General features: G+C 36.8%; 1 protein-coding gene across 1 annotated transcript in view; it reads left to right on the top strand.

Annotated features, from left to right (window-relative positions):
• The window catches only part of ILA (putative protein kinase regulator ILITHYIA), a 31,565-nt gene extending 7,235 nt beyond the window's left edge, over positions 1-24,330 (top strand). The window contains exons 13-60 of the mRNA XM_086662908.1: positions 527-604; positions 1,603-1,722; positions 1,820-1,879; positions 4,311-4,397; positions 4,474-4,573; positions 4,672-4,841; positions 6,875-7,177; positions 7,252-7,368; positions 7,478-7,579; positions 7,684-7,833; positions 9,047-9,211; positions 9,291-9,467; positions 9,641-9,763; positions 9,900-9,980; positions 10,072-10,188; positions 11,457-11,629; positions 12,067-12,144; positions 12,247-12,394; positions 13,245-13,367; positions 13,465-13,521; positions 13,594-13,704; positions 13,787-13,978; positions 14,119-14,292; positions 14,956-15,066; positions 15,192-15,261; positions 15,335-15,413; positions 15,512-15,614; positions 15,841-16,011; positions 16,419-16,541; positions 16,630-16,743; positions 17,497-17,603; positions 17,731-17,782; positions 17,887-17,993; positions 18,129-18,188; positions 18,270-18,384; positions 18,917-19,027; positions 19,120-19,257; positions 19,340-19,462; positions 19,597-19,668; positions 20,307-20,419; positions 20,836-20,994; positions 21,281-21,377; positions 21,733-21,915; positions 22,225-22,419; positions 22,540-22,716; positions 22,801-22,933; positions 23,345-23,423; positions 23,961-24,330. Coding sequence (XP_086519034.1) covers positions 527-604; positions 1,603-1,722; positions 1,820-1,879; positions 4,311-4,397; positions 4,474-4,573; positions 4,672-4,841; positions 6,875-7,177; positions 7,252-7,368; positions 7,478-7,579; positions 7,684-7,833; positions 9,047-9,211; positions 9,291-9,467; positions 9,641-9,763; positions 9,900-9,980; positions 10,072-10,188; positions 11,457-11,629; positions 12,067-12,144; positions 12,247-12,394; positions 13,245-13,367; positions 13,465-13,521; positions 13,594-13,704; positions 13,787-13,978; positions 14,119-14,292; positions 14,956-15,066; positions 15,192-15,261; positions 15,335-15,413; positions 15,512-15,614; positions 15,841-16,011; positions 16,419-16,541; positions 16,630-16,743; positions 17,497-17,603; positions 17,731-17,782; positions 17,887-17,993; positions 18,129-18,188; positions 18,270-18,384; positions 18,917-19,027; positions 19,120-19,257; positions 19,340-19,462; positions 19,597-19,668; positions 20,307-20,419; positions 20,836-20,994; positions 21,281-21,377; positions 21,733-21,915; positions 22,225-22,419; positions 22,540-22,716; positions 22,801-22,933; positions 23,345-23,423; positions 23,961-24,003 — 5,841 coding nt within the window. The 3' untranslated portion in view covers positions 24,004-24,330. The remainder of the gene's footprint in view (positions 1-526; positions 605-1,602; positions 1,723-1,819; positions 1,880-4,310; positions 4,398-4,473; positions 4,574-4,671; positions 4,842-6,874; positions 7,178-7,251; positions 7,369-7,477; positions 7,580-7,683; positions 7,834-9,046; positions 9,212-9,290; positions 9,468-9,640; positions 9,764-9,899; positions 9,981-10,071; positions 10,189-11,456; positions 11,630-12,066; positions 12,145-12,246; positions 12,395-13,244; positions 13,368-13,464; positions 13,522-13,593; positions 13,705-13,786; positions 13,979-14,118; positions 14,293-14,955; positions 15,067-15,191; positions 15,262-15,334; positions 15,414-15,511; positions 15,615-15,840; positions 16,012-16,418; positions 16,542-16,629; positions 16,744-17,496; positions 17,604-17,730; positions 17,783-17,886; positions 17,994-18,128; positions 18,189-18,269; positions 18,385-18,916; positions 19,028-19,119; positions 19,258-19,339; positions 19,463-19,596; positions 19,669-20,306; positions 20,420-20,835; positions 20,995-21,280; positions 21,378-21,732; positions 21,916-22,224; positions 22,420-22,539; positions 22,717-22,800; positions 22,934-23,344; positions 23,424-23,960) is intronic.
• The last annotated feature ends 1,348 nt before the right edge of the window (positions 24,331-25,678 follow it).

The following is a 25,678-nucleotide window of genomic DNA, read 5'->3' as shown; positions in this document are numbered from 1 at the left end:
GGCATATCAACATGAACGTAATTCACAGATTGTGATGCTAAGAGCCACAATTTTTTCTTAAAGAAAATGAACAAAGTTAAAGTGTTTTATATTTGGTTCTGATTTCGATCTAAAGTTACAGCATTTTTCCAAGAGTCAATGATATCTTTCTCGTTTCTATCTATGCTTGATAATTTCCCTTGAGTTTCAAAAAACACTGGGAACTTTGATACGCCAAGAGCTTCATTATCTACAATCTAGGGCCATATTCTCTGAACTTCAATAAGATTAACATATTGATCAGTCTATGAATTTAATCCAGCAATTTTGACTACAATCTAGGATTCTAGGCCATATTCTCTGAGCTTCAATAAGATTAACATATTGATCAGTCTATGAATTTAATCCAGCAATTTTTGCTACAATATGCATTTTTTTTTGCTTCTGCCATTAATTGCATATACCTGTTTGTCTAAATGAATGTATAGTTTAGTCGTTTGGTAGGTGTTGCGTCTCTGAAACTATTACGCTCTTTCCTCATTCGCAGAGGCTTTGCAGGAATTTACAGAAGAATGGGTTTGATATTATCAGTGTTATTTCTGCAGATTTGGAGAACATATGCAAGGTAAAAAGGAACTCTAAATAAGCGTTTCTGTGTATTTTATGCTGCTGTTCGTGATGGTTGTAATTCCATTGTTGAATGATCTTGCTTTCACAGCCTCGCATGTCTATGATCTAGCTTTCAAGCAATTGATTGATATTTATGTCTTAGGTAGTAGGTTGTTTTCAACATTTCTTGTCCACACTTACTAACATCACAACACATTCACTTTCTTCATGCCAGACAAGTGGGAATAAAATAGGAGTTTCACGAGAAAAGGAATTTCGTCAAACTTGGTAGTTGGTTCCTCAAATTATGAGATTGTTACATTCGATCGATAAGGATGACATCAGTGACATTGCATGCAAGTCACATCTGAATAAAATGTGATTTATAACGAAATTATCAGGGACCATCACAATGGAGATAGTCTAGGGGACAATTTTGGCCAGGACTTAGGATGTTCTAATGAGGAAATCCTTCTCAACGCCCCAGTCCGCTCTAAAACATCCTATCTCATCATTTATTGATTTGAAACCAATGGTAAATGGAGAGACATTACCTGTATTTCCTTGTTTGTTCTTACTTTCCTACCCAATATGAGTGCAATTGTTCTTCGATAAACAAGGTCATCCTTCCTCGCAATCAATTAAAATTAGAAGTGTATATTTTGTGAATAAAGATTAAGTTAGAGAGAAATTCTTTGTAATTCTTTTCCCCCTATATTAATTTAAATGTTTCAAAAAAAAAAAAATCCTTGTGCGAGGATTTAATAATTTAGGAACCTCTGGTGAAGCTCCCCCACACGTTTGTATTGTCTAATCACCAACTCGTTAAACATGGTATGAATATGAATCTGGTCAAGGGCGTAAGTAATAAGATTGTAATTGTGTACTCAAATACTTCAGGTGACATTGGTCTTTACTTCTATGTTTCTTAAGCTTAGTTGGTACAAAGAGTTACATAAATTACACGTGCTTTCTTTGCATCTAATGTAAATAATGTTCTCAATTACTTAACAGGATCTACTAGGACAAATGGGGCTAATGAATCCTAACACTTTGGCACAAAGTGCAGCTATAAGTTCTCTATCGACTTTGATGTCGTTAATGCCGAGAGAAACATATTTAGAATTTGAGAAGGTTAGTTGCTTGAATATTAATGTACTTAAAGGATGACATTCAGGTAAACATTTCTTTCAATATTGACACGAATTCCATAAATGTTTCTTTCCTTCAGCACTTGAAGGAGCTTCCAGACTGTTCTTTACATGATGAACTCTCAGAAAATGATATTCAGGTAAAATTGTCTACCTTTTGTGTTTGATGTACTATGGAACTATATTTATGGTCTATAGAAAAGCATTCCTCAGTATCAATTTAATATAACTCATCGAAAGAACTTCAAATGAAGAGAAAAGCGATACGAGGACGATTATAAGAAACAGATAACTTGAACAAAATGAATTTTAATGCAACCTAGAAGGTTAAATATATTCCGATGGTCCCGAGCGTTAATCTAAAATCTTTTGTGGATATGGTTGAGAATTGGGATGCTTTTATATTTTTCTTGTAGTTTTTTAACCCCCAGGGGGTTGTAAATTCTTTCCTATTTCTTAATTCAGTTATTAAAAAAAAATTCCAGTGGTGAAAAGCGCAGGCAAGCTAAGCTGGAAAAATAAAAAACGGGAACCAGCCACCAAGTGGGCTGTGTCCTCGGGACTGACCAGTCGAAATTCACCGCTTAATAGATATAGTAATATTAATAATATGTAATAATATATAATTATATAAATAATTCATAATTATTGCACCAAATTTACATTCAATAAATAATCAAAACAAAATCCTAATACGACAATATCATTCAATGATGCAATTCAAATAACATTAACACACAGCAGACCATAATATACATAACAATTAACACAATAATTACTCAAAATTAGATCGTAAGAGTATATAATCAATCAAATATATCAAACATTTCAACCTAATGTACGCAGTATGAACCAATTTCCAATTATAAACATATTTTATGCATCAATGAACTACAAATTCCCATATTTGTGAAGTGAGGGCATTAAAGAGCTAAAATCAGTCCATAAACTCATATTTCATCCATTAGTAAACCAAAATTTACACACACACACATATATATATATATATATATATATATATGTGTGTGTGTGTCTGGTTAGGGCATTAAAGAGCTAAACTCACTCCATGAACTCCATATAAACCACATATTAGCAACTACAGACATATTTGATCCATTAATATATCAAACTATCCAGAAAAGTAAGAAGTTTGAGTTTTCAAACCTTAAAATCAGAAACTTGAAGAGAAAATAACAATATGTGACGAAGATGTGAAAAAAAGAAATCAAACCACAAGAGTGAGACATCATACAAAGTAAGTTAGAACCCACTAGAGTATATATTGAGAGAGAAAAAACAAGTTAGAACTTAGAGAGAGGAAGAGGGAAAAAATATGTTAGTGTTAGTGAGAAAAACTTACTAGGAGTGGAGGTTGAATCCTTGAAGAAAATAAGTGAAGAAGGAGAAGAGAGAAGATCAGTTGCAAGTAAAGAATAAACCAAGATCCAGTTTAAGCTTGCGTTTTGAAGAAAAGAGAATTGGCTGCTGGTCCGAGCCGACTAACTCGGTGCGTAGTGCCTAGCCGTTTCAGAGCTAGGCGGCTAGTGGGTGCCGACTTAGTTGGCTTTTGAAATCAACTAGGGCTTAAAGCATATCGGGCAGGACTCTTGAGTTCAATTACATTTAATTTCAAACTTAATTCTAACCTGTGTTTCATGTTTCTCATAAAATAAAAGTACTTAGTAAGAAATCCTTTAACTACTATAACTTGGTTCCAACTAAAATAGAAACCACTAAAATATTTGGGTCCTTTTAATGGAGCACGCCGTAGGTTACATCACAATTACTAGTACAAAAATTCAAATTAGAAGTTCTCACTTATTATTTGGGGCAGAAAATAATAAAAGGAATATGATCACATGTCTTACTAGGTTGTCATAAATTTCTTCCAGTTGGGGGAACGCACTCCATGATTGATGGAGCTATTCTATTTTACTCGCCCATGTACTTTAGGAACAGGTTTTAGATAGACAAATCTAAATTACCCACATGCTTAAGCCGTAAGTACCTAGTTATATATATTCAATAAATATTGACCTGGTGTGAATCTACACACAAATCTTTTCTTGTAAATATTGCTTCCCTGGTTGCATTGTAACCGTTTTCAGATGTTTCTAGTGGCTACTGATAATGTATGCCATTGTGTAATGCAATGTTTTTAAATATGTATTACTGCCTCGAGGTGGTTTGCTCTTACGAAGCAGGAAATAGAAATTTTGTTGGCTCTTATGTTGCATAATTCAAACGATGCTTGTAAGTTTTATTTTGTTTTCTGTAGATGCGTACGCCTCAATGCGAAAATAGGGCCTTGCCTTGAGGCGTGCCTCGAGACGTACGCATCTACTGAATTTAAAAACATTGGTATAATGTGTGCATCAGCAGCCGGATGTGTTGGCAACCATAGAAGAGGGTATTTGATATTCCATATAGGACCTTGTTAAGTGTAATGAGTATCTTATTCAGGGCATCATTTGTTACAGTTTATAAGGATTAGGGCTTAGAAGTGTATACGTCCAAGTGAAACTCTTTTGATCTGGAACTTCATTTCCACTTTTGCTCATTTATTGACAGATATTCCGTACTCCAGAAGGAGTCCTCTCAAATGAACAAGGAGTGTACATTGCAGAGTCTGTTGCTAAGAACCATGTGGTGAAGGAGGTAACGTTTTCTTCTTCTTTTTCTTCTTTTTCTTGTGTGCTATTGCTTTAATTCTTGTTTCTGCATTTGTGTGCAGAACCATGTTAAATCCCGAGTTTCTGTTCAAAAAGAGACAACTAAAAGAGAATCAACTGGTGTTGCTAAGAAGGACCTTGGAAAAGGAGCAAAGAAAATTGGCATGTTATCTTATCTATTATTTCTGTTCATGCTTCTAATTTGCAAAATCAACTCCAAGTCATAAGACGTGTACTTTTGCTTTATTCAATCTATCTAGACAAGGGTAAAACTGCGAAGGAGGAGGCCCGTGAGCTGCTGCTAAGAGAAGAAGCCTTGACACGTGAGAAGGTCCAGGCTATAAAAAACAACCTTTCGTTGATGCTGACAGCACTTGGGGAAATAGCGATTGCTAATCCTGTGTTCACACACAGTCAGCTGCCTTCACTGGTGTGCATCTGATAACTTGTTTCTGTTTTGATTTTTTATATGTGCATTTAATCTGTATGAAGCCAAAGCCTCAAAAAGAAGCTTTTTATAGTCTTTAACCACTGCAAATATTGCCGGGCGCGGAAAGCATGTAATGTGGAATTGTGGATGACTCTAAGATTGATGGGGGCTGGTTGGGCGGTGGAAGGGGTAGCACTCCCACATTATATACATGGATATACTTCTGAAGTTGTAGAAAATGGCTATTTCATATACTTCAAACATATAAATCAAATTAGTAGATCAACATAGCAACGATATATTAGAGTGTATATATATAAATCTGCATAAAATGCTTAACCACTTTTTGTGTCTGATACTGTGTTGTAGTCCCCAGCCACCTTTTACTCTTAAATAAGATGCCACTTGTCTCACACCATGAGAAGTTTCTAATGGTTATGTAGGTCATAATAAGATTGTGAGGGGTGAAAGCAAGGCAAGATCGGGGAATCTGAATTAGTGGTGTGAGGGAAGCAGAGTGGTGGGCCACCCCCGTTGTATATCATTTTAGTTGCTTATATATTCGATATTATAGAATATAGTTATTATATATACATCATAAAGCATCAACTAGTCTAATAGATCACCAAACAAATATATTAGTATATTAAAGATCTGGTTATGGTGTATGACTGAACAGTAAGGTTCACTGCGGTCATTAGGGAATGCGCTAATTTAGAAATTGGGGTGCCTAGAATACTGAAAGAGAGCCTTATAGAACTGAATAACATAGGGTACCGACTCAGCACAAGTCATCTTCAATACGTTACTCGTGCGGAATGGAGAAAATATCCCAAAGTCAAATTCTGATACTTCTAGAATGTTATTCCTGCATACGTACTTGGGATGTGTTTCTGCGCAACAGAACATAGTAAAAGGATATTCTGAGAGCCAGCCTCGGCAACCCTGAGAGTGAAATGTTGTTTGTCTAAGTCTAACACAAGTTCTGTCTTGGGATTACGTTGTACGTAATAGGCCTTTGGTCTAAGGAAACATTACTTATGAGAGCCTCCCACTCATAACATAAGAGCTGACTTGTATCTTAAGTCAAAAGAATGCCTGGCTGGAACCCTTCCTGTTTAATAAAGAAGTCTTTCACGGGCTTCCCAAGAAGCTTCGAGGACATGGTAACCAATAGAGTGTTTTGGGTGGTCTTGGCGCATGTTCAGGGAAAGATTAGCTCGTTTGCTAGGAAAGCACGTCTGAGTTGATAAATTGAAAAAAAAACAGGTGTTTTCGCCTTCACTTTTATTTTAGGGCTACTTTGTGTTAAGTGAATTGTACTGTATGGGGACCAAAAAGAAATGCGCCATGTTTTGTGACTATATCTTGGGCTGTTTTCCTGACAATCGTATTCTGGAAAGTGCACACAAGTTTTTTTTTTTTGGAAGACGACTACGATCTACGTACGCCGTGATATTTGAAAAAAAATAGGTGTTTTCGCCTTCACTTTTATTTTAGGGCTACTTTGTGTTGAGTGAATTGTACTGTATGGGGGACCAAAAAGAAATGCGCCATGTTTTTGTGACTATATCTTGGGCTGTTTTCCTGGCAATCGTATTCTGGAAAATACACACAAGTTCTTTTTTCTTTTGGAAGACGACTACGATCTACGTACGTCGTAATATTTGGCATTTGATACATAAGTTCGATAACTGCCCACTCAAACATTAACAACACCAGGCCTATAGCCCAACAAAGACAATGGCCTGAAGCCCAACAACTTTATTGATACCTACATAATCCCAATTCAAATAACCAAAGATTCCACCTTCTCTGGGATTCGAACCTGGGACCTCCAGGGATTTCTGGAGTTTATGTCAACACCTTGGAACCACTTGGGCTACCAACTGTTGACACACAAGTTTTTTGGTAAATGGAAATTTCACCCCTTTAAGTTTAGTATTCAAATAGAAATGACTCAGGTATTTGTTCCATATTTAAACCTTTTTATTTGGGCCTTCAATTAATTGACATCTCGTGATTTCTATTAGGTTAAGTTTGTCAGTCCTTTGCTACGATCAGCAATAGTAAGTGATGTTGCATTTGAAACAATGAACAAGCTTTCAAGATGTGTTGCTCCTCCTCTTTGCAATTGGGCCCCTGAAATCACTGCTGGTTTGCGTATAATTTGTACCGAAGAAGTTCGTGTTGTATGGGACTTATTTCCTGCAGTTGGTGCTGGGGAAGGCCAAAAACGACCAACTATGGGACTATTTGAGCGCATCATTCATGGACTATTGACTTCATGCAGAACTGGACCTCTTCCAGTAGATACCTTTATTTTTATATTCCCGGTATTTTTCTTCTCATTTTTAATTTTTAATTATTGTAATTTGGAGTTTTACCTAAAAACTCAATACCCTTTCAGATAATGGAGCAAATCTTGTCGTCTTCTAAGAAGACAGGGCTTCATGACGATGTGCTAGAGATACTTTCTTTGCACCTGGATCCAATATTACCACTCCCTAGGCTTAAGATGATAAAGGTTAGATCTTCAGAACCTGGACTTTGATACATATCTCTATGTTAGATTATGTAACAAATCTAGATTAATTTTTAATTGTTTGATGCATCACTTATTTTTTGTTTCACAGGTTCTTTATCATGTTCTCGGTGTTGTTCCAGCTTATCAGACATCAATTGGGTCAATGTTAAATGAGTTATGCTTGGGTCTACAAGCTGAAGAACTTGCACCAGTAAGCACCATCATATTCTTGTACCTATTTGGGGTGTGTTTTCTTTTGGTTGTTGACTTGTAGTTTAGTGCTGCTATACTAATTCCTACCAACTTTTGACCTAGGCTCTCTGTGGAGTGTACTCCAAAGATTTGCATGTGAGGCTTGCTTGCTTAAGTGCCATAAAATGCATTCCTTCTGTCGCTGGCCGATCTCTTCCTGAGAATGTCGAAGTTGCAACAAGTATTTGGATCGCTTTACATGATTCAGAAAAGGTTAGGTCAATTTCATTGTGAAGATATTTACAAATATTTTAACTGTCAAGGTGGATAGATATAAATTGCTTATTGTCATTGCCAACAACTAATCTTAGGCTTAAAGTTCCTTAAGTTGTTTCATCTTTTTCATTTTTTCACTTTGTCCCGCTTCTCAGGACATTGTTAGTGCGGGTTTTTTTCTCTTCGGCTCTTCCTTATCTCATTGTGTAGTGCTGCTCTGAAGTTGTTTTTTTTCCCTGCAATTAGAGTGTAGGAGATTTAAAAAGTAGTGAGCATGAGCTCTGTTCCAGAACGAGTTTTCATGAAATTGATATAAACTTCTTTGTACATCATTGCATAATATTTTTTTACAGCCTACTTTGTTTGAGGCGCAAGGCGAGCCAATAAATTTCATTTATATGTTAACTGTTAAGTTAATATAATTATAAAGATTCCCCAAGCTTTATAGTGGAAAGGGAGGACGTGTTAGGCGTGTTATTCGCTTGGAGTAGACACTTAGGTTGGGCGAGATTGTATTCGTATTTGGATTTTGTGTCCAATTGGGGGAGCATTATAAATTGCGATGTATTAGATTTGCTCCCTCCAGTGTGTATTCTTTTGTTCTTTTTCTCTTATGAATTCAATCAATTTTCAAAAAAAATAAATGATGCCATAATTTTCTCTTATGTACCGAAAAGCAGTGCTGGGAAGGGGTATTGAGAACAGAATATGGGGAACAGGAAAAGGTGGAGATTTGTCAATATCTCGTTCAGAATGAGACATACTCTGGGTAAAGAGGGCCAAAACCAAACACTTAAGGCTTTGGGAAGCCTTGAATCTTGATATTAACATTGTCAGGGTGATATCTTCTTTTTTGGTCAAAAGGAGTAGTTACAAATAACATTGTCAGGGTACAGTCCTTCGCTATAAAAATGAAAACACACAAAATCTTGAATTTAGCATTTGTTTTTCTAATTCGAACAAGGGGGCCTTGGGTTATTGTCAAAGATTAAGTAAACAAAAATGAACAGTACTAATCCACAGTTGACCTTTTCAGTCGCTGCATCTATAACCATTTTGGCGCTCGGCGCAAAGTGCGAGAACTTTGGCGATATCTTGTTATTTGTAACACTGGAAGTGTATCACATTCACATGATCAGGAAACAGTCTTTGTTTTTTTCCTCCACTTGTGTAAATCTTTCACATTATCCTAAGGTTGCTTTGTATTCAGTCAGTTGCAGAAGTAGCTGAAGATGTATGGGACCGTTATGGGCACGAATTTGGAACTGACTATTCTGGACTCCTTAGTTCTCTATCTCATAACAACTACAGTGTTCGTCATGCTGCAGCCGAGGCACTTTCGGCCGCGTTGGATGAAAATCCAGATACCATACAGGTTGGTAATTGACTATCTGGTTTTCCCTCCCATTTTAGTCAACCTTTTAGGTGATTCTAATTGAACTTTTTTTCTTCAGGAAACACTTGCAGCTTTATTTTCTTTATATATCCGCGATCTTTCTTCTGGAGATAACATCGTGGATTCTTGCTGGCTCGGTAGACAAGGAATAGCGTTAGCATTACATTCTGCAGCTGATATACTAAGAACAAAGGACCTTCCCGTTATAATGACTTTTCTTATCTCACGTGCTTTGGTGAGTTTACATTCAACCAGAAGTTTCAAATAGCAATGCAGATGTCATGCATAAACATGTGCCCACAAATTTATTCTGGAAGCTGTATTTACTTACTTTTTTCGACATGGCTTATTTCAGTTTATGCATGTTTTTATTCACGCTGACAGTGTAGTTGATGTGTGATATTGCAGGCTGATCCTAACACAGATGTTCGAGAACGAATGGTCAATGCCGGAGTTATGATTATTGATAGGCATGGGAGGGACAACGTTTCATTGCTTTTCCCTATTTTTGAGAACTATCTGAATAAGAAGGTAAATTTGGATGGTTTTATGGGAGCCCCTTTTATTTATATACTTTAGCTAAACCTACTTCTTCAAATTTGGGTGGAGTATGCATTCATCTTCTCACTTACGCTTACATTTACTGCAATTGTCTGGTGCTGTATAGGCATCGGATGAAGAAAAATATGACTTGGTGCGTGAGGGAGTGGTGGTTTTTACCGGGGCTCTCGCAAAACATTTGGCAAAGGTGTGAAACTTGAGGCTATTCAATATCAAATTCCGAAATATACTATAAAATTCTCAATTTCATTTGTAGTAATATATTTTCTGTTGACCAGGACGATCCCAAGGTTAATACTGTTGTAGTAAAGTTGTTGGAAGTATTAAACACTCCATCAGAGGCAGTTCAACGTGCCGTTTCAAGTTGCTTATCGCCTCTCATGCATTCGAAACAAGTATGTTGCTATGAGTATGAGCCTATGACATTAAGAAAATTTAACTTTATTATGTTTATGTGTATCAAGTTTCAATGCCACTGATATGCTAAATTTCATCTGGTCTAGTGTTCTATACGATCTTTGTACTATTAGTCTTGAACCATTTGAATTCAGATCTTTGTTTTACAGATTGGTAGCAGGGGTTATCAGTTGTGAAATATTAGTGTCTAGGTACCGCTAGAAAGGCCTAGGTTTCAGCTTCACAGCAAGATGAGTGTGGTTAATAAGAGAATCTTCCAACTGAAATCAAAATTTAAATTTGAAACGTGTTAATTGTTAGAATCCTAATGTTTGAAGACGATACAACTTTTCGAATTATCTTATCTAACGGGAGATTCATAGTTTGCCTCTTTAAGGCAATCCAGTTCAGTATATTGGTCATGCAGCCGTGTTAGTATACTCAATGGTGACTCTTAACTCTGTTTACATAAACATAATCTAAATTAAATAAATCGGAAAATAGACTAGTTACCACGATCAAATACACATTAAGGTGAGCTAATAAGATACTAGTAGCAATAAAGAGAGAAAAAGGAGTGCTTTGGCTGCTAAATTTTGTAGAACATTGGACTGAAGCAGCCATCAGGAGAAGACTATGTTCTTGTCTTCGCGAAAGAAAAGAACAGAGAAACAAGAGAAGAAAAATGAAATATCTGGAACGAAATTTAAACAACTAATGTTCGGAAGCTTTTGGTTCTTACTTCCCAGGAACAGAAAGGAAAAACAAAAAAAAGAAAGAAAGACACCCTGCGATCTTTTAAGATGAAGCTGGTAGAGGAATAGGAAGAAAAACGAGGATAGAAACTTGAAATTAATGCTTGAATCTTGATTAACAAAAGATTATGTTGTAATGTTCCGATTTAAGATAAGGATCCTGAAGCTGTGTTTTAAAGCTTGACAGGTTAGGCATTTGTAACCTGTAGGGATATGTTAGACTTAACATAAAAAATAAGACAATCCAACTTTTTCTCCCTTGGACAATTAGGGAGATCCCCTAGGTGAGCTTTGCTGAAAATTGAGGAAATATCAGCTTGGCGAGCACTTCATAGCTCGTACTGCCCTATTGGTCGTCTAGGACGCTTAAACACGCTTTTGACAACATGGCTTTGTAATTATTGTCTGTTGGTTGATATTGTCACGTATGATCTCAGCACAGCTGTTACTGTATCAGTAACATGGTTTTGCTTGGGAGATGGTATATTCATGATTTTTTTTTCTTTGATTAGGAAGATGGTCAAGCACTTGTTACTAAGCTGTTGGATCAGTTGATGCAAAGTGATAAATATGGGGAGCGTCGGGGTGCTGCATTTGGGCTTGCTGGTGTAGTTAAAGGTTTTGGTATCTCTTCATTGAAGAAATACGGAATTGTGGCTGTACTACAAGCTGGTCTCGAAGACAGGTTCTTCCCTACCTCATATAACAATTTGCTTCTGTTTATAACTTGAGAAAATCAATATGACCTGGTCAATCCCAAAACATCTTCAGAGAAGGTTTGCTCCCCAGTGTGTGATTCAAATGGTTATTTTAGTGATAAATGATCTAGATGAGAAAGGTTTTGACCTCCGAGCTCTTTCAAGTGGACTCTATATGATACATTTAGGATATGAGTAATTTGAAGTGTACACTGACGCACATGCACGTACCAAGACAGCACACACCCTTTAGTTTGTTGCATTTGAACATATTTTTTATAGTCCAAATGTTAACTGGCTTTAGCCTTTAGGAAATAAAAATGAACTTAATGTCGTACAATTGACATTACGGTCTAGGATATATTTGGTGAGAGTTGATCTCCTCTTAACTTTGCTTTTACATTTAAAACTCTGTTGATGTTAGGCATTCCGCAAAAGCGCGAGAGGGAGCTCTGCTTGGATTTGAGTGCCTCTGTGAAAAGCTCGGTAGATTGTTTGAACCGTACGTATAATGTTTTCATCTCTTAATTCATGCTTTTATTGTTGAGATTTGAGAAAACTGCATACATGTTATTCATCCAGCTTATTCCTTTTCCTTTTCCAGGTATGTCATTCAAATGTTGCCTTTGCTTTTAGTTTCTTTCTCGGATCAAGTGGTTGCTGTGCGTGAAGCTGCTGAATGTGCTGCTCGGGCCATGATGTCTCAACTTAGTGGTCAGGGTGTGAAACTCGTCCTACCTTCGCTTCTTAAGGTAATGTAAAATATTAGTTGTGTTTATCCGTGTGGAGTCTAGGTGAGATGTTACGGTGCACACATTTTGCATATGCTTCCTACTGTACACAATCTTTCAATTGAACTAGGCAGTAGTAAAATTGACTTATCGTGACTGACTGGCAGCCTCTAGACAAGGTTTCGTGTCAGTTTCATTAATGTAGCCAAATGTAATTTGAAGAGGAATTAGAAACTTGAAAATGTAATCAAATAGTACGTTTAAAGCAGTGAAATAAACTGGGACGCAGAGAAAGTAATGTTGTACGAAATAAAGATGCAGAAATGTAAGAAAAGTATTACCAACCAAGGAGCAAGGATCTGAAGTTTGTGTCTGCTTCGGGAATAACAAGTAAAGAATAAACAGGGGTCTATTTTTGGTCCTCGACCAGCCACAAGGCTCAAGGACTAGGAGTTATATTTGGACTATGCACACTAGTCAGAAGTTCATCTTCAGGCACAATTGAATGGAATGGTTGCTCAGACTTGTTCCTATCCATTGTTAGGCATTTTGTGAGTATGAGTCGTTTACTAGGCAGCCCATAGATCTCAATGCATAGTTTGCTTGGAATATTTTCTTCTTGAAATTGTCTGTAATGTTTGCTTAACTCTATTATTGATGCATGATTTTAAGATATTAGTATCAGTTACACCATTACAGTACTACAGTATTCTATTTTCGTCTAGATTTGTATATTCTGCAAGCAGGGGTATCAAGGTACTAATGGAAAGAGCACTGTAGTTTTTTTAAATTATCTTTTGTTCAGTGTTTCAGAGTATTACCAGATGAAAGGTTGCTCTTCAGAAAATGTTACAATTGTTTTTTGTCACAGGGGCTAGAGGACAAAGCTTGGCGAACAAAACAAAGTAGTGTACAGTTACTTGGGGCAATGGCTTACTGTGCTCCTCAACAACTATCTCAATGCCTTCCCCGTATCGTACCCAAGCTCACAGAGGTTTCTCACAAGAATAAACTTTTGCCTTCTATTTCACAATGAAAATTGTCTTATTTATCAATAACACAAATATGCGAGTTAATGTCCTGTGATTCAGGTTTTGACGGACACCCATCCAAAAGTCCAGTCAGCGGGTCAAATGGCACTTCAGCAGGTGGTAGTTTGAATATCAAATGGCATACATTCTATATCTTTCGTGCGACTTATGTTGGTTTGCTCTTTTCAGGTTGGAAGTGTGATAAAGAATCCTGAAATATCCGCTCTTGTTCCTACCCTTTTAATGGGCCTTACTGATCCTAATGAATATACCAAGCATTCTCTTGATATTCTCCTCCAAGTAAGAGTTTTCATGCATTCTTATCCATCAATTTTCTTTTCGTAAACGAGTTTGCCCTCATACTGCCTATAATTCGTTGCAGACAACTTTTATCAATTCAATTGATGCACCTTCACTGGCACTTTTGGTACCGATAGTCCATAGGGGTTTAAGGCAGAGAAGTGCTGACACCAAAAAGAAGGCAGCTCAGATTGTTGGAAATATGTGTTCATTGGTGACTGAACCGAAGGACATGATTCATTATATAGGCTTGCTTCTTCCTGAAGTCAAGAAGGTTACTTTTCTTTATAATGTGTTTTCTTGAAATTGGGACTTGGTTTAAGTATTCCCAAAATTTGTCATCACCATTGCCATCATTCCCTGTGTTAAACTTTATGTTGAAGTTCTTGCTCATTACTGGACCTAAAAACGCAGGTTCTTGTAGACCCTATTCCAGAAGTACGGTCTGTTGCGGCACGCGCTATTGGATCTCTTATCAGAGGAATGGGAGAAGAACACTTCCCAGATCTTGTCTCTTGGTTGCTGGAGACACTAAAATCTGATAATAGTAATGTTGAACGCTCTGGAGCTGCCCAAGGATTGAGTGAAGTAAGAATCCTTCTTCTAGAAGTTTCTTTCTGTTGGTGGCATTGGGTCTTTTCATTTCTGCTCTTAAAAAGAAATTGGTTAAAGATTGATGTTGTGAGGTTGTTTTAGTTGGTCTTTCTTTTTTCCATTAAAATTTTCTTTGTTTATGTCAACTATTTACCAAATCCTTCCAGTTGAAATTGTAGACTTGTAACCACTCCTTGAATGTGTTATGAGTTGCAATGTTGTCAAATACTCAAATCATACTGTGAAATGTTTTCTATTTTTTAAAATCGGATCGTTAAATCGAACAGTGAGTTGTAAGTTTTTATTTTTAATCAAAGTATGTATTTTTTATTCATAACAAGCTTATATTTCACTAGTTCATTTACTTTTTGAGTGTTTAAAGATTACTTTCTGTAATGCTCTTAGTGATTTTGATCGAGTTGTGTCCAATCTGATTCAGGTAATTTGATCTGAATCTAGGAATTGACAATGTAGCAACATCGTTGAGTTGTAAGAGTCCATTCAGGTCTACCCTGTTTCGAAATTGATTCGGGCAGACTCTTTACTGAAGTGGCCACTGGCTAGCAAGATTTTGTAATACTATAGGGATTATTCTGCGTGGAGAACCTTAATTTTTGTTAATGTTGTCAAGACTTCATATGTCATATTTGTTTTCAGGTTGTAGCTGCCCTTGGTAAAGCATACTTTGAGCACTTGTTACCAGATATCATTCGTAATTGCTCTCATCAGAAGGCATCCGTACGTGATGGCTATTTAACACTTTTCAAGGTAACGTGATGTTATTACTAGCACTAAGAAAGCTTATTGAAATTATTACTCTTGTTGTGATGGTTAGTTAGTTATTTTTAATGAAGTTATCCTTTTTCACATATCTCGGGTAACTTTCTTTCCAGTATTTACCAAGGTCACTGGGCGTCAGCTTCCAGAACTATTTGCAGCAGGTCTTACCTGCTATTTTGGATGGTAAGTCATGCTCTCTACTATAGGGCTTTGGCTTCTTTTGTTCTAACTAGTAAATGAGGTTGCATTCTTACAGGACTTGCGGATGAGAATGAGTCCGTACGTGATGCGGCGCTTAGTGCTGGGCACGTTTTCGTGGAAAATTACGCTACAACGTTTGTGCCCTTTGAACTTGGTTTCCTTGTCAAGCTTCTTTAGTGAATCTTACTTCTGCTTGATGAGTTCTTCTGTCCCTTTTTCTTTGTCAAATCAGATCCTTACATCTGCTCCTTCCTGCTGTTGAAGATGGTATCTTCAATGATAACTGGCGCATCAGGCAAAGTTCGGTTGAACTTTTGGGTGATCTCCTGTTTAAGGTAATTATCCCTATCGAATGGCATTATTAGATCTTCTCATACCTTGTTTTGATAAACCTTAATTTATCGAACCAATATACAAGCTGTAAGCATTAACGAGTCAACAATGTTTTCCCTTCTTTAAGCTCTAGTTTAAGTCAACATATTGACTAAGCCTATTTTAAACCTAAGAAGGTTTTACCTTACGACCATAACTACGTCTGAAATTGTTCGTTTTGCCGTTCAGGTTGCTGGAACTTCCGGAAAAGCAATCCTTGAGGGTGGTAGTGATGATGAGGGTGCTAGTACTGAAGCACAAGGTCGTGCTATCATTGACGTACTAGGAAGAGAGAAGCGTAATGAAGTCCTTGCGGCAGTGTATATGGTTCGAACTGATGTCAGCTTATCAGTACGACAGGTAATTAATAGTCTTCTGGTTTATTTGGACTAGATATTTACTTCAACGGATGAACTATTTTAAGCTCCTTAATATCAACGATGTAGATCATTTAGTGGGAACCGACCTACTAGCGGTGGGCCCAACTGACCCTCTTAATAAGAGGAATTCCGTTCAATATGATAGATGCTATGGTATCAGGTCTAGCTTTCTGTTTGCAACCGAAATTGAATAACTCCATCAGTTGCAGCTCTATTTTCTTTATAGTTTTTCTTGTCCTTTTTTTGCTTTCTCTTCTATTTTCTTAGTTCAGTACAAGTTGTTTCAAGTTCTGATATAGCTTCCGTTTCATCTAAATTAATTGAGTTTCGACTTTTTAATCTGATGGTGTACTTTTGTGATGTTATTCGTACTTTCATATGTTTTAGGCTGCCTTGCATGTCTGGAAGACAATTGTGGCAAATACTCCAAAGACGCTCAAGGAGATAATGCCTGTTTTAATGAATACACTAATCGCTTCCCTTGCATCTTCTTCGGGTGAAAGGCGGCAGGTTGGTCGATTTTTCGCATTCATTGTCGGAGTAACGGTTTCCAAACATTACTAGTGATACACTGAGACTTTTATGCATCAATTTATAGGTTGCTGCTAGATCTCTTGGTGAGCTTGTCAGGAAGCTTGGCGAAAGAGTTCTTCCCTTGATTATCCCTATATTATCCGAAGGCTTAAAAGATTCCGATACGGGCAGAAGACAGGTAAGAGTTCTCTTTGTAAACTAGGTTTTAGTTGCTTTCTCTGTCTGTGCAAGAATTTCCTAAAAGATCAATTGATTCATTGGATTATATTGCCTTTTTGTTCAAGTCTGGCTAAAGTCCAATAGCTTTATCTATGTTTACCTTAAAATTCACTGGAATGATAGGTAACTCGTTTCATGGACTCCCATCTTTTTACTGTTAACGTTTAATATATCTGAGAATATGTAAAGGGTGTTCTTTTTTTATGTACATTGTTACTTGCTACACATATTGTATAACCGAATCAGAGAACCATCATATATATTGATATTTCCCAACTCATATATTGTAATTCTAACAATGACTCAGTGATAATGATCCAGTAGACTATATCTCTTCTGTTATCGTTACTCTTAGAATTTCAGTTTGCATTGTTTATCAACAGGTTTGCCTTAGAGCCCTTCCGAATGTTATGTAAGTTGATGGACATTTCGCAACCCCTTAACATGTGCATGTTTTGTCCGCGCATGATTGTTGTTGTTGCTCTGAAGGCCATCCTCTTTTCTGCAGTTGTATTCTCCTGTAGTCTCTGTAGATTATTTTTGGTGTAATTGATAGTTTATATTGTACTCTGATGATGCAGTTGAAGAATCAGCTAAGTGATTTGTGGCCCTGTGCTGTCTTAGTGTGTGCATGTGTCTATATATATATATATATATATATATATATATTATAGTCCATGCTTTGATGTTCGTCTTGATTATTGATTCGCAGGGTGTATGCATTGGTTTAAGTGAAGTGATGGGCAGTGCTGGTAAGAGCCAGTTATTAAGTTTCATGGATGAGCTCATTCCTACAATTCGTACAGCTCTCTGTGATAGGTTCGTTTTTTTCATTTATTTATATCTACAGTTGGTGCTTCAGAAATTCATTTTGTTTCATTTATTAATTAAGATGGATTCTTTTGAACTGATCTCATTTGACATTTTCTCACATTACTTTCTACAGTACTCAAGAGGTTCGCGAGTCTGCTGGCTTAGCATTCAGCACACTTTACAAGGTGCTTGATGTGATTTTATTTATTTATTTTTCATTGATAATATATTATACTATAAGCAAGGTATGTGGGGAACAGAAATATAAAATGTACTTCCAATAATGCAGAGTGCAGGATTTCAAGCAATTGACGAAATTGTTCCAACACTTCTTCATGCTTTGGAAGATGATGAAACTTCTGATACCGCCCTTGATGGACTCAAACAAATCTTAAGGTAGGAGGAACATGTTTCGCTTTCAAAATTTTCTTCACTTTTGTTATACAAAAGGTCGCCGCAAGAGAGTGTTTGCGGAACATAAGTCTGCCATATGCCTTTCTAGTACTGAAGTTACTTTGCTGTAAATTGTAGTGTCAGGACTAAGGATGTTTTGCCTCATATACTGCCGAAACTGGTTCAACCTCCCCTCTCGTAAGTAATGTCCTGAACTTAATTTGGTAAACTTCATTTACAGTAACTGTTGCCTTTTTAATACCGCTTGCATTCATCCAGCGCCTTTAATGCACATGCTCTGGGAGCTTTAGCGGAAGTGGCTGGAGCTGGCCTGAATTTTCACCTTGGGACCATTCTTCCGGCATTAGTATCTGCAATGGGTGATGATGACGAGGTATGAAATTTGCTCTCAGTTATATTTACCAAGGCTGTGAATGTTAGTCATTTCTACAGAAAACTGAAAAAATGCTTATAAGTGTAAGTGTGTGAAAATTATGTAGTGAAGTTACGAGATATAAAGATATTTCCCCTTTTATTAAGTATTAAGTTTGATTCTTATGTGCGTTATGCCCTTGTCACGTATTCACACGTATTTACTGTAATTGTTTTCTTATTATTTATTTCCTGCTGTAGTGTACTGTAGTTAAATGCAATATGCTTCAATTATTGATTAGCATCTCCATGTTTAGCCACCGGTACTTCAAGTACGAATTGATATCTCAATAAGGGTGAGGCCTATTTATGTGTATGTTGCCTTAAAAGAAAGAGAAGCGAACAAGAGAATATATATCATAAGAATATGGTGTACGATTTGGAAAATGCATAATCCATTTTCAAATTCTTGATGGGCTTGGTTTTGTTGTCTTTAATTTTTGGTGGCTTTATCTCCTTACTGTTTTTTAACCTTTTCCTCTCAATGCATTTAGGAGGTTCGTCGTTTAGCGAAGGAGGCTGCAGAAACAGTTGTTTTGGTCATTGATGAGGAAGGTATCGACTCATTGATATCAGAGCTGCTCAAAGGTGTCGGCGATAATCAGGTGATTTCTAATGTTTCTATTAGTTATATTAAATATTTGGCTTCCTTTTCTTTTACCATTTCGCTTCTAAATTTTCCTCTGTTCTTCTTCAGGCTTTAATCAGAAGAAGTTCTTCCTATCTAATAGGATACTTCTTCAAAAATAGCAAATTGTACTTGGTGGATGAGGCTCCAGACATGATTACTACCCTGATTATTTTGCTAAGTGATTCAGATCCAGCTACTGTCGCGGTAAACCTAATATCCTCAGTCAGAGCTGGCTAAGCTATTCTTTTCATTGCACCTATAATTGTTTCTTTTTCTACCTTAACAGGCGGCTTGGGAAGCATTATCAAGGGTTGTCGGCTCTGTTCCAAAAGAAGTGCTTTCATCGTATATAAAGTTAGTACGAGATGCTATATCTACATCTAGAGATAAGGAGCGTAGAAGAAGAAAGGTATACTATTTGTATGTAACGATGTTGAGTCACTGGCTATGACTACACCTTGAAGCTTGTATTTTTGGTATTATCTCTGTTTCCATGTTTTGGAATCCTCTTTGCAACTATAATATTGTATTTTGTTACTGCAGGGAGGGCCAGTTCTTATACCTGGGTTATGTCTTCCCAAGGCCCTTCAGCCATTGCTACCAATCTTCCTCCAGGTAATCCTAAAACAAATAACCTGTCGTTCTGGCTATAAGTTTTTCTGCTCACAGTTTTACTTATTAGGCCGGTTGATGAAGTTGCTGCATAATCAGTGCTCCGATCAGACACCTGAGCATGCATCAATAGTTTAATGTTTCTAGGTCTGCGGTGCTAGTGATACCACCTTTAGTGTACTTATCTTCCGTGCAACTTCTCATCTATTTGTTAGTTGCATTAAGGCGATTCATGCGGCTAACATGAAGTGGATACATTTATTTATTTATCTGAAGAAAAGGAAATCTTCTTCTCCACGCCTACGCAAAATGGTGCTTCATGCGTATGGTATGTGGAAGGAGTTGGAAGGACATTTCCGAATTCCTAGATATATCAGCATCTGAAAAGAAACTGAATTAGGAAAAAAGAAACTTTTTTGTAAAGTTTGAAATATATGTCTAAAATCTCCCCACTCAAAAGCTTGCAGCAAATGCTCATGGGTTTTAAGTTTTGGCTTTTTAATTGATATCTTTCTTTAGTTAGACATTTTCTTTTCCTAGTTCAAAATAAACTTTTTCGTATATAAAGAACGAAGACTTGGGATTGCTCTTGTAGTGGGTTTTTGTGTATTCATGACATCATGCGTTTATTGTGCCTTCAGGGCCTAACAAGTGGCAGTGCGGAACTACGAGAGCAAGCGGCACAGGGTTTGGGAGAATTGATAGAAGTCACTAGTGAGAAAGCACTGAAGGAGTTTGTGGTTCCTATAACAGGGTATGTACTAGGAGAGTCTAGTTGACCTTAATCTTGGTGCATGCCTCCTGAGTTCTGCAATAGCTGTCTAATTTGCTTAAGCTGGTTGTTCAAAAAGATCTACATGTCATTGTCTAAGGCATTATGCGAGGCAGTGAGGCTCTAGCGTAGCCTACACGATTGCGTGAACTCATAGCCTAGTTTCTCAATACTCTTGCCTTTCACAGTGCTTCATGTATTTCACAACTCATAAATCACATGATGATACTTACATGCCTCATAAAAACTTGTAGCTCTTCGTCGAGGTTCGCATATGCGATCTCCTAGAGTGCCTTGGACAACATAGCTATAAGGAGAATCCTCATTGCATAACTGTGAGATATTCAAACTTATGTGTAGTATTGCTGTCGTTACTGACTGTTGTAATTTGTCTGCAGGCCTCTCATTCGAATCATCGGAGATCGATACCCTTGGCAGGTTAAGAGTGCGATTTTGTCAACTTTGTCGATCATAATAAGCAAGGGTGGGTTGGCATTGAAGCCTTTTCTTCCTCAACTTCAGACAACATTTATTAAGTGCTTGCAGGATAGTGCAAGGTCAGTTTTCTGTTTGTTCTCAATGAAGTCTATCCAGGAAAAGTTTGTACCGTCAGCAGTTCCCAGAGTATTATAGTTTAATTTTCATTTGAAGTTGTGCATTCTATATATTGCACTTATATACATCTGGATTTCGTTTAACATTCTCCTATACCTCATTGCACAATCGATTATGTAATTTGTATGCTTTCGGTCTATATTGTCAGATCTCATTTTCATATTATGTCCCTACTCCTAGATTAACATGCTTCTTTTGCTTTGCTTACTGACATTCTAACTAATGCAGGACTGTGCGTTCGAGTGCTGCTCTTGCCCTTGGGAAGCTTAGCGCTCTTAGCACACGTGTTGATCCTCTAGTTAACGACCTCCTGTCTGCTTTGCAGGTTAGTTTGACATTCACTGTAATTTATGGTGGTGTTGTTGTTATTAATTATTTTAATTACTATTAACTATTTTAATTATTTTATTTGTTATTAATTTTTTAAATTATTATAATTGTTATTATTATTGTTACAATGGTATTTTCTATTTAGTACCAAAAGCTTTTCTGGCACAAATTCAAAAGGTAAACAACTTACGTGTTGTTAAAGTCCTTAGTATATATGGGTGGGTGTAGCTGATTGTGATTTTCAACGTCCTACATGTAGGATTTCAATTTAGTCAGTGGCTTGTGCTTTTCGTTTCATCATTCAATTTATTGAATCGAAAACTGGACTAACAAATTGACTCACTGTGTAGACATCAGAAGGTGGAGTTCGAGAAGCTGTCCTGACTGCATTGAAGGGTGTCGTAAAACATGCAGGGAAGAGCGTTAGTGGTACTGTTAGATCTCGTGCAATAACTATTCTGAAAGATTTGATTCATATTGATGACGATCAAGTTCAAAGTTTTGCGGCAAGAGTATTTGGAACCTTATCACAGGTAAATACCCATATTATAATAAGGTGGACTGGTTCGTCGAGATCTTCATGTACTAATATAGCTAATCTTTGAGCATAATTATTGACATAAGATTGTTTTTAGCATAAGTTAAGAAATTCCAACTTTTAGTCAATGTTCACCAGGGCCACGCATAACTGTTCATGTGTGTAAGGAGCGAGGTCTCAAATTTGTTAATGTTCCAAAATCAGGAAGAATACTCATTATAGGCATTTAATGAATGACGATATTATGGTGGTTTTAGATTCTTTTTGTAACTTCATTGTAACTTATCTACTGTTCTATTCACAGTTCATGGAGGATAGTGAGATCTTTGACCTGCTTCAAACATTATTAAGTTTGATAACATCATCAACGTGGTCGGTGAGGCATGGCTCAGTCCTTACAGTTTCTTCAATACTTAGGCACAATCCTTCCTCTGTTTGCCTATCTCCAGTATTCCCGGCTATTACTGATCATCTCAAAGTTACTCTGAAAGATGAGAAGGTAAACAATTTGAAGATAATTGAGTCTTATTCTTTTGCATTTCTTGATTTTATCGTCTATTCTCGTTCAAGTTACTACGTATATATAAATATAAATCTTCTCTTGGTTTCTGTAAAAAAGTTCCCGATTCGGGAAGCAACAACAAAGGCTTTAGGAAGGCTTCTACTGCATCAAATTAAAAGTGAGACATTGAGCACGAATCAGCTGGAACTTCTTCCATTTCTTATATCAGCTTTGCGGGATGATTCAAGTGAAGTACGAAGACGAGCTTTATCTGGTTTAAAAGCAATTGCGAAGGTAATAGCAAAGGTTCCGTCGGTTCATATCATATTCTAACATTTCTTGGAACGATTACTCATATCTGGATACAAATTATTTTAGGTAAATCCTTCTGCTCTTGGGGCTTCCTTTTCAAGTTTGGGTCCTTCACTTGCTGAATGTTTGAAAGATGGTACTACCCCTGTCCGGCTTGCTGCTGAACGATGTGCCTTATATGTCTTTCAATTGACAAAAGGTACTCTCTCTCTCTCACTCAATTAGTTTTCTTGCTCCTGGATAACTTCATAATATTATAAGAAATTGCTATTATTAAATTTTTATCTGTGCCATACTGAGAGTACTACGGTCTACGTTATCATGTTTAAGTAATTTGTCTCCATCTCATGACGTGTTCTGCTTTTATTTTTGTTTTGTCAAACAATCTTCATATTTAACCTCTCTAACTATTCAAATACTTCAAGCAATTATTCATGATTTGGTTCATGGAAAACGCACTTCAACATAAAAGTCTGATTAAAACTCCGCTTAAATTTACTCTCACGATTCTCTTCTAAGCATCGAAGTACCAAACGTTGCTCTTGTTTTTTTGGCTTCTTTCTCTATACTTGGAGCAGTATTCTCATCACTGATGCATTTGAATTGATAGGTACTGACAATGTCCAAGCTGCTCAAAAGTTTATCACTGGCTTGGATGCCAGGAGGCTATCAAAACTATCCGAAAACAGGTACTTTTTCTGACTAACTTATTAGTTGTGCGTCAACCCGTGTTCTGTTAGAGGTGTTCTGGCATGAAACTTTTCCAAAAGCACCTCATGTATCACCTCATCCTTGTTATGTCGTGGACACCGTTCTGTTACTTGCATGATCGTCTTTACGTTCTCTTCAACATGTTTTTAGGATAGTGTCCAAGATGCGAGCGGCCAAAACCCAGCTAGCCGGAAAGACTAAAGTATCTATTAGTGTTGATTAACCCATATTAAACAATTGGTGATTGCATTTCTTCGATTCTTTCGATTGGTAACAAGTCCCAGTTTGTTTTAACCCCACCTGGCACACTCCCACCCCACAAACACCACTCCGAACTCCCACTACTCAAACACCACTCCCCCCACCGCCACCATAATTGTTTCGAATACCTCACTTCCAGGATCCAACAATTCACATACCACTATACCAGTAGTTGCAATTTTGTACCAAGATTAAATATTTTTGTTATTGAAATTGTGTTTCTTCGATTCTAACATGGATCTTCGAATATGCAGTGATGCGAGTGACGACAGTGAAGATGAGGTTGCTAGTGGCTGATATTTGTCAATCGCCTTCATCGGAACATCCTCACAAAATTTTACTTCAAGAAGACGTCTATGAAGTACGGGAGATTCTTCATCAAGTTGTTTCTCTATTTAAGTTTCTTGGACAACCGATTTTGTATGCCTTGTAGAAATAAAAATCTAACATATGGGGAGACAGAGAGATTAAAGTCCCCATTTTTCTCTGGTTAGTGAGGTTAGTCTCTGATATCTAAACATCCAAACTACTTATTGTGAGTGGACAGTATTAGTTTAGTTCAAGGTTTCTCTCTCCATGTTTTGCTGTAATTTGTCAACTTAATCCAGATCAAAGGTTGTTGTCTGTTCTTTTCTTGGTTTAGTCATCTTATTTTACCATGCTCCCATTCATGAACGGATTATCCTGTACTTGAAGCAACTTTATACTAGCAGTTGCACCTCCTCTCCTCCAACTGGTCATTTCGGAGTTTGTTAAGCAAAGCTAGTCTTACTCTTAAATTGCTCGGTTACATATATAAAGATGTAAAGAAATATACCTTGATTTCTAATTTGAACTCCACAAAAGAAAAATGAATAACCCTTGGATTTTATCATAAGCATAGCTCGAAAGAGTATTACTTTAAGGTGGGGTTTTCAGGGCATTCTAAAAAGTCTCTAGGGCATCCGAAATTAATGGGCGGCCGCTGGCAATATTTGTCGGAGGAGTCCCATTCAGCTGGACTCTTGCTCTTCTCACAACTCCGCTGTTTCTTTCTTTCTCTCACTGTTTTGGCAAAGGGACTTCTTTCATCGGAAGAGAGAGAGAGAGACGTGTTTGTCGGTGGTGGTGGTGGTCAATGAAAGGGAAAGGGATAGAGAGATATAGATAGACGTGGTTGTCGGTGTTGGTGGTGTTGGTTGCCAGAGGAGATGAAAGCTAGTCTCCCTTGTGAACACTTGGTTGCATATAAAAATAAGTAACCAAAAACATAGGGATTTCTAATTTAACTCCAAAAAATGAAAAGTAATCCTTAGATTTTATCATAAACATTGCTTAAGATAGTATACTTTAATTTGGCTTAGCTTGAAAATTAAACAAATTATATAAGAGGTAAGAAGAAATAGAAGGTTGGTTGAATAAAAATGAGAAAAAGTAGGTGAGTTCTAGTTGGTGATGAGTCAAGTTTCACAACACTACTTGCCTTTTAAGTGAGTCTTTTTCCAAACTTGTCATTATTCTCTAAAGTGCAAAGGAAAAAAAAACACTTTTATTTGACTATGAATCTCACATCTTGGATTTAGTTTGCTTCTTGGTATACAAAATTGTTCCTTTCCTCAAAATAAAATCTATTTTAATTTTGAACAACTTGTTTAGTTTCCTAATAAACTATTAAGTATTTTTTAATTGAGTAAAGAATAGATTTAAAGGACAAATTTGTAGAGAAGTTATTAATGAAGAGTGAAGCTTCTTGAATTTCTCGATTCTTGAATACTTTTTTATATGTTTATTTTTAACTCATCAAGCTTATTATATAGATATTAGTTAATAGTCTTCCAATGCTATTAACAATTTGGGTTTTGACCCATTTAAAATTCAATGACCAAAGTACCCTCGGTTTCTTCTTTTCCTCAAAGTATTTCTTGGCACCGTAAGATTCAGAAAATCCAATTTATAGTAGTCTCGACTAAAAAGTCATGTCAATATTCTTCTT

Source organism: Eschscholzia californica, unplaced genomic scaffold, assembly GCF_041429995.1.
Source record: "Eschscholzia californica isolate CP2 unplaced genomic scaffold, dmEscCali1.0.p SCAF_2, whole genome shotgun sequence".
Taxonomy (NCBI): domain Eukaryota; kingdom Viridiplantae; phylum Streptophyta; class Magnoliopsida; order Ranunculales; family Papaveraceae; genus Eschscholzia; species Eschscholzia californica.
This window is presented reverse-complemented; position numbering and strand designations above follow the sequence as displayed.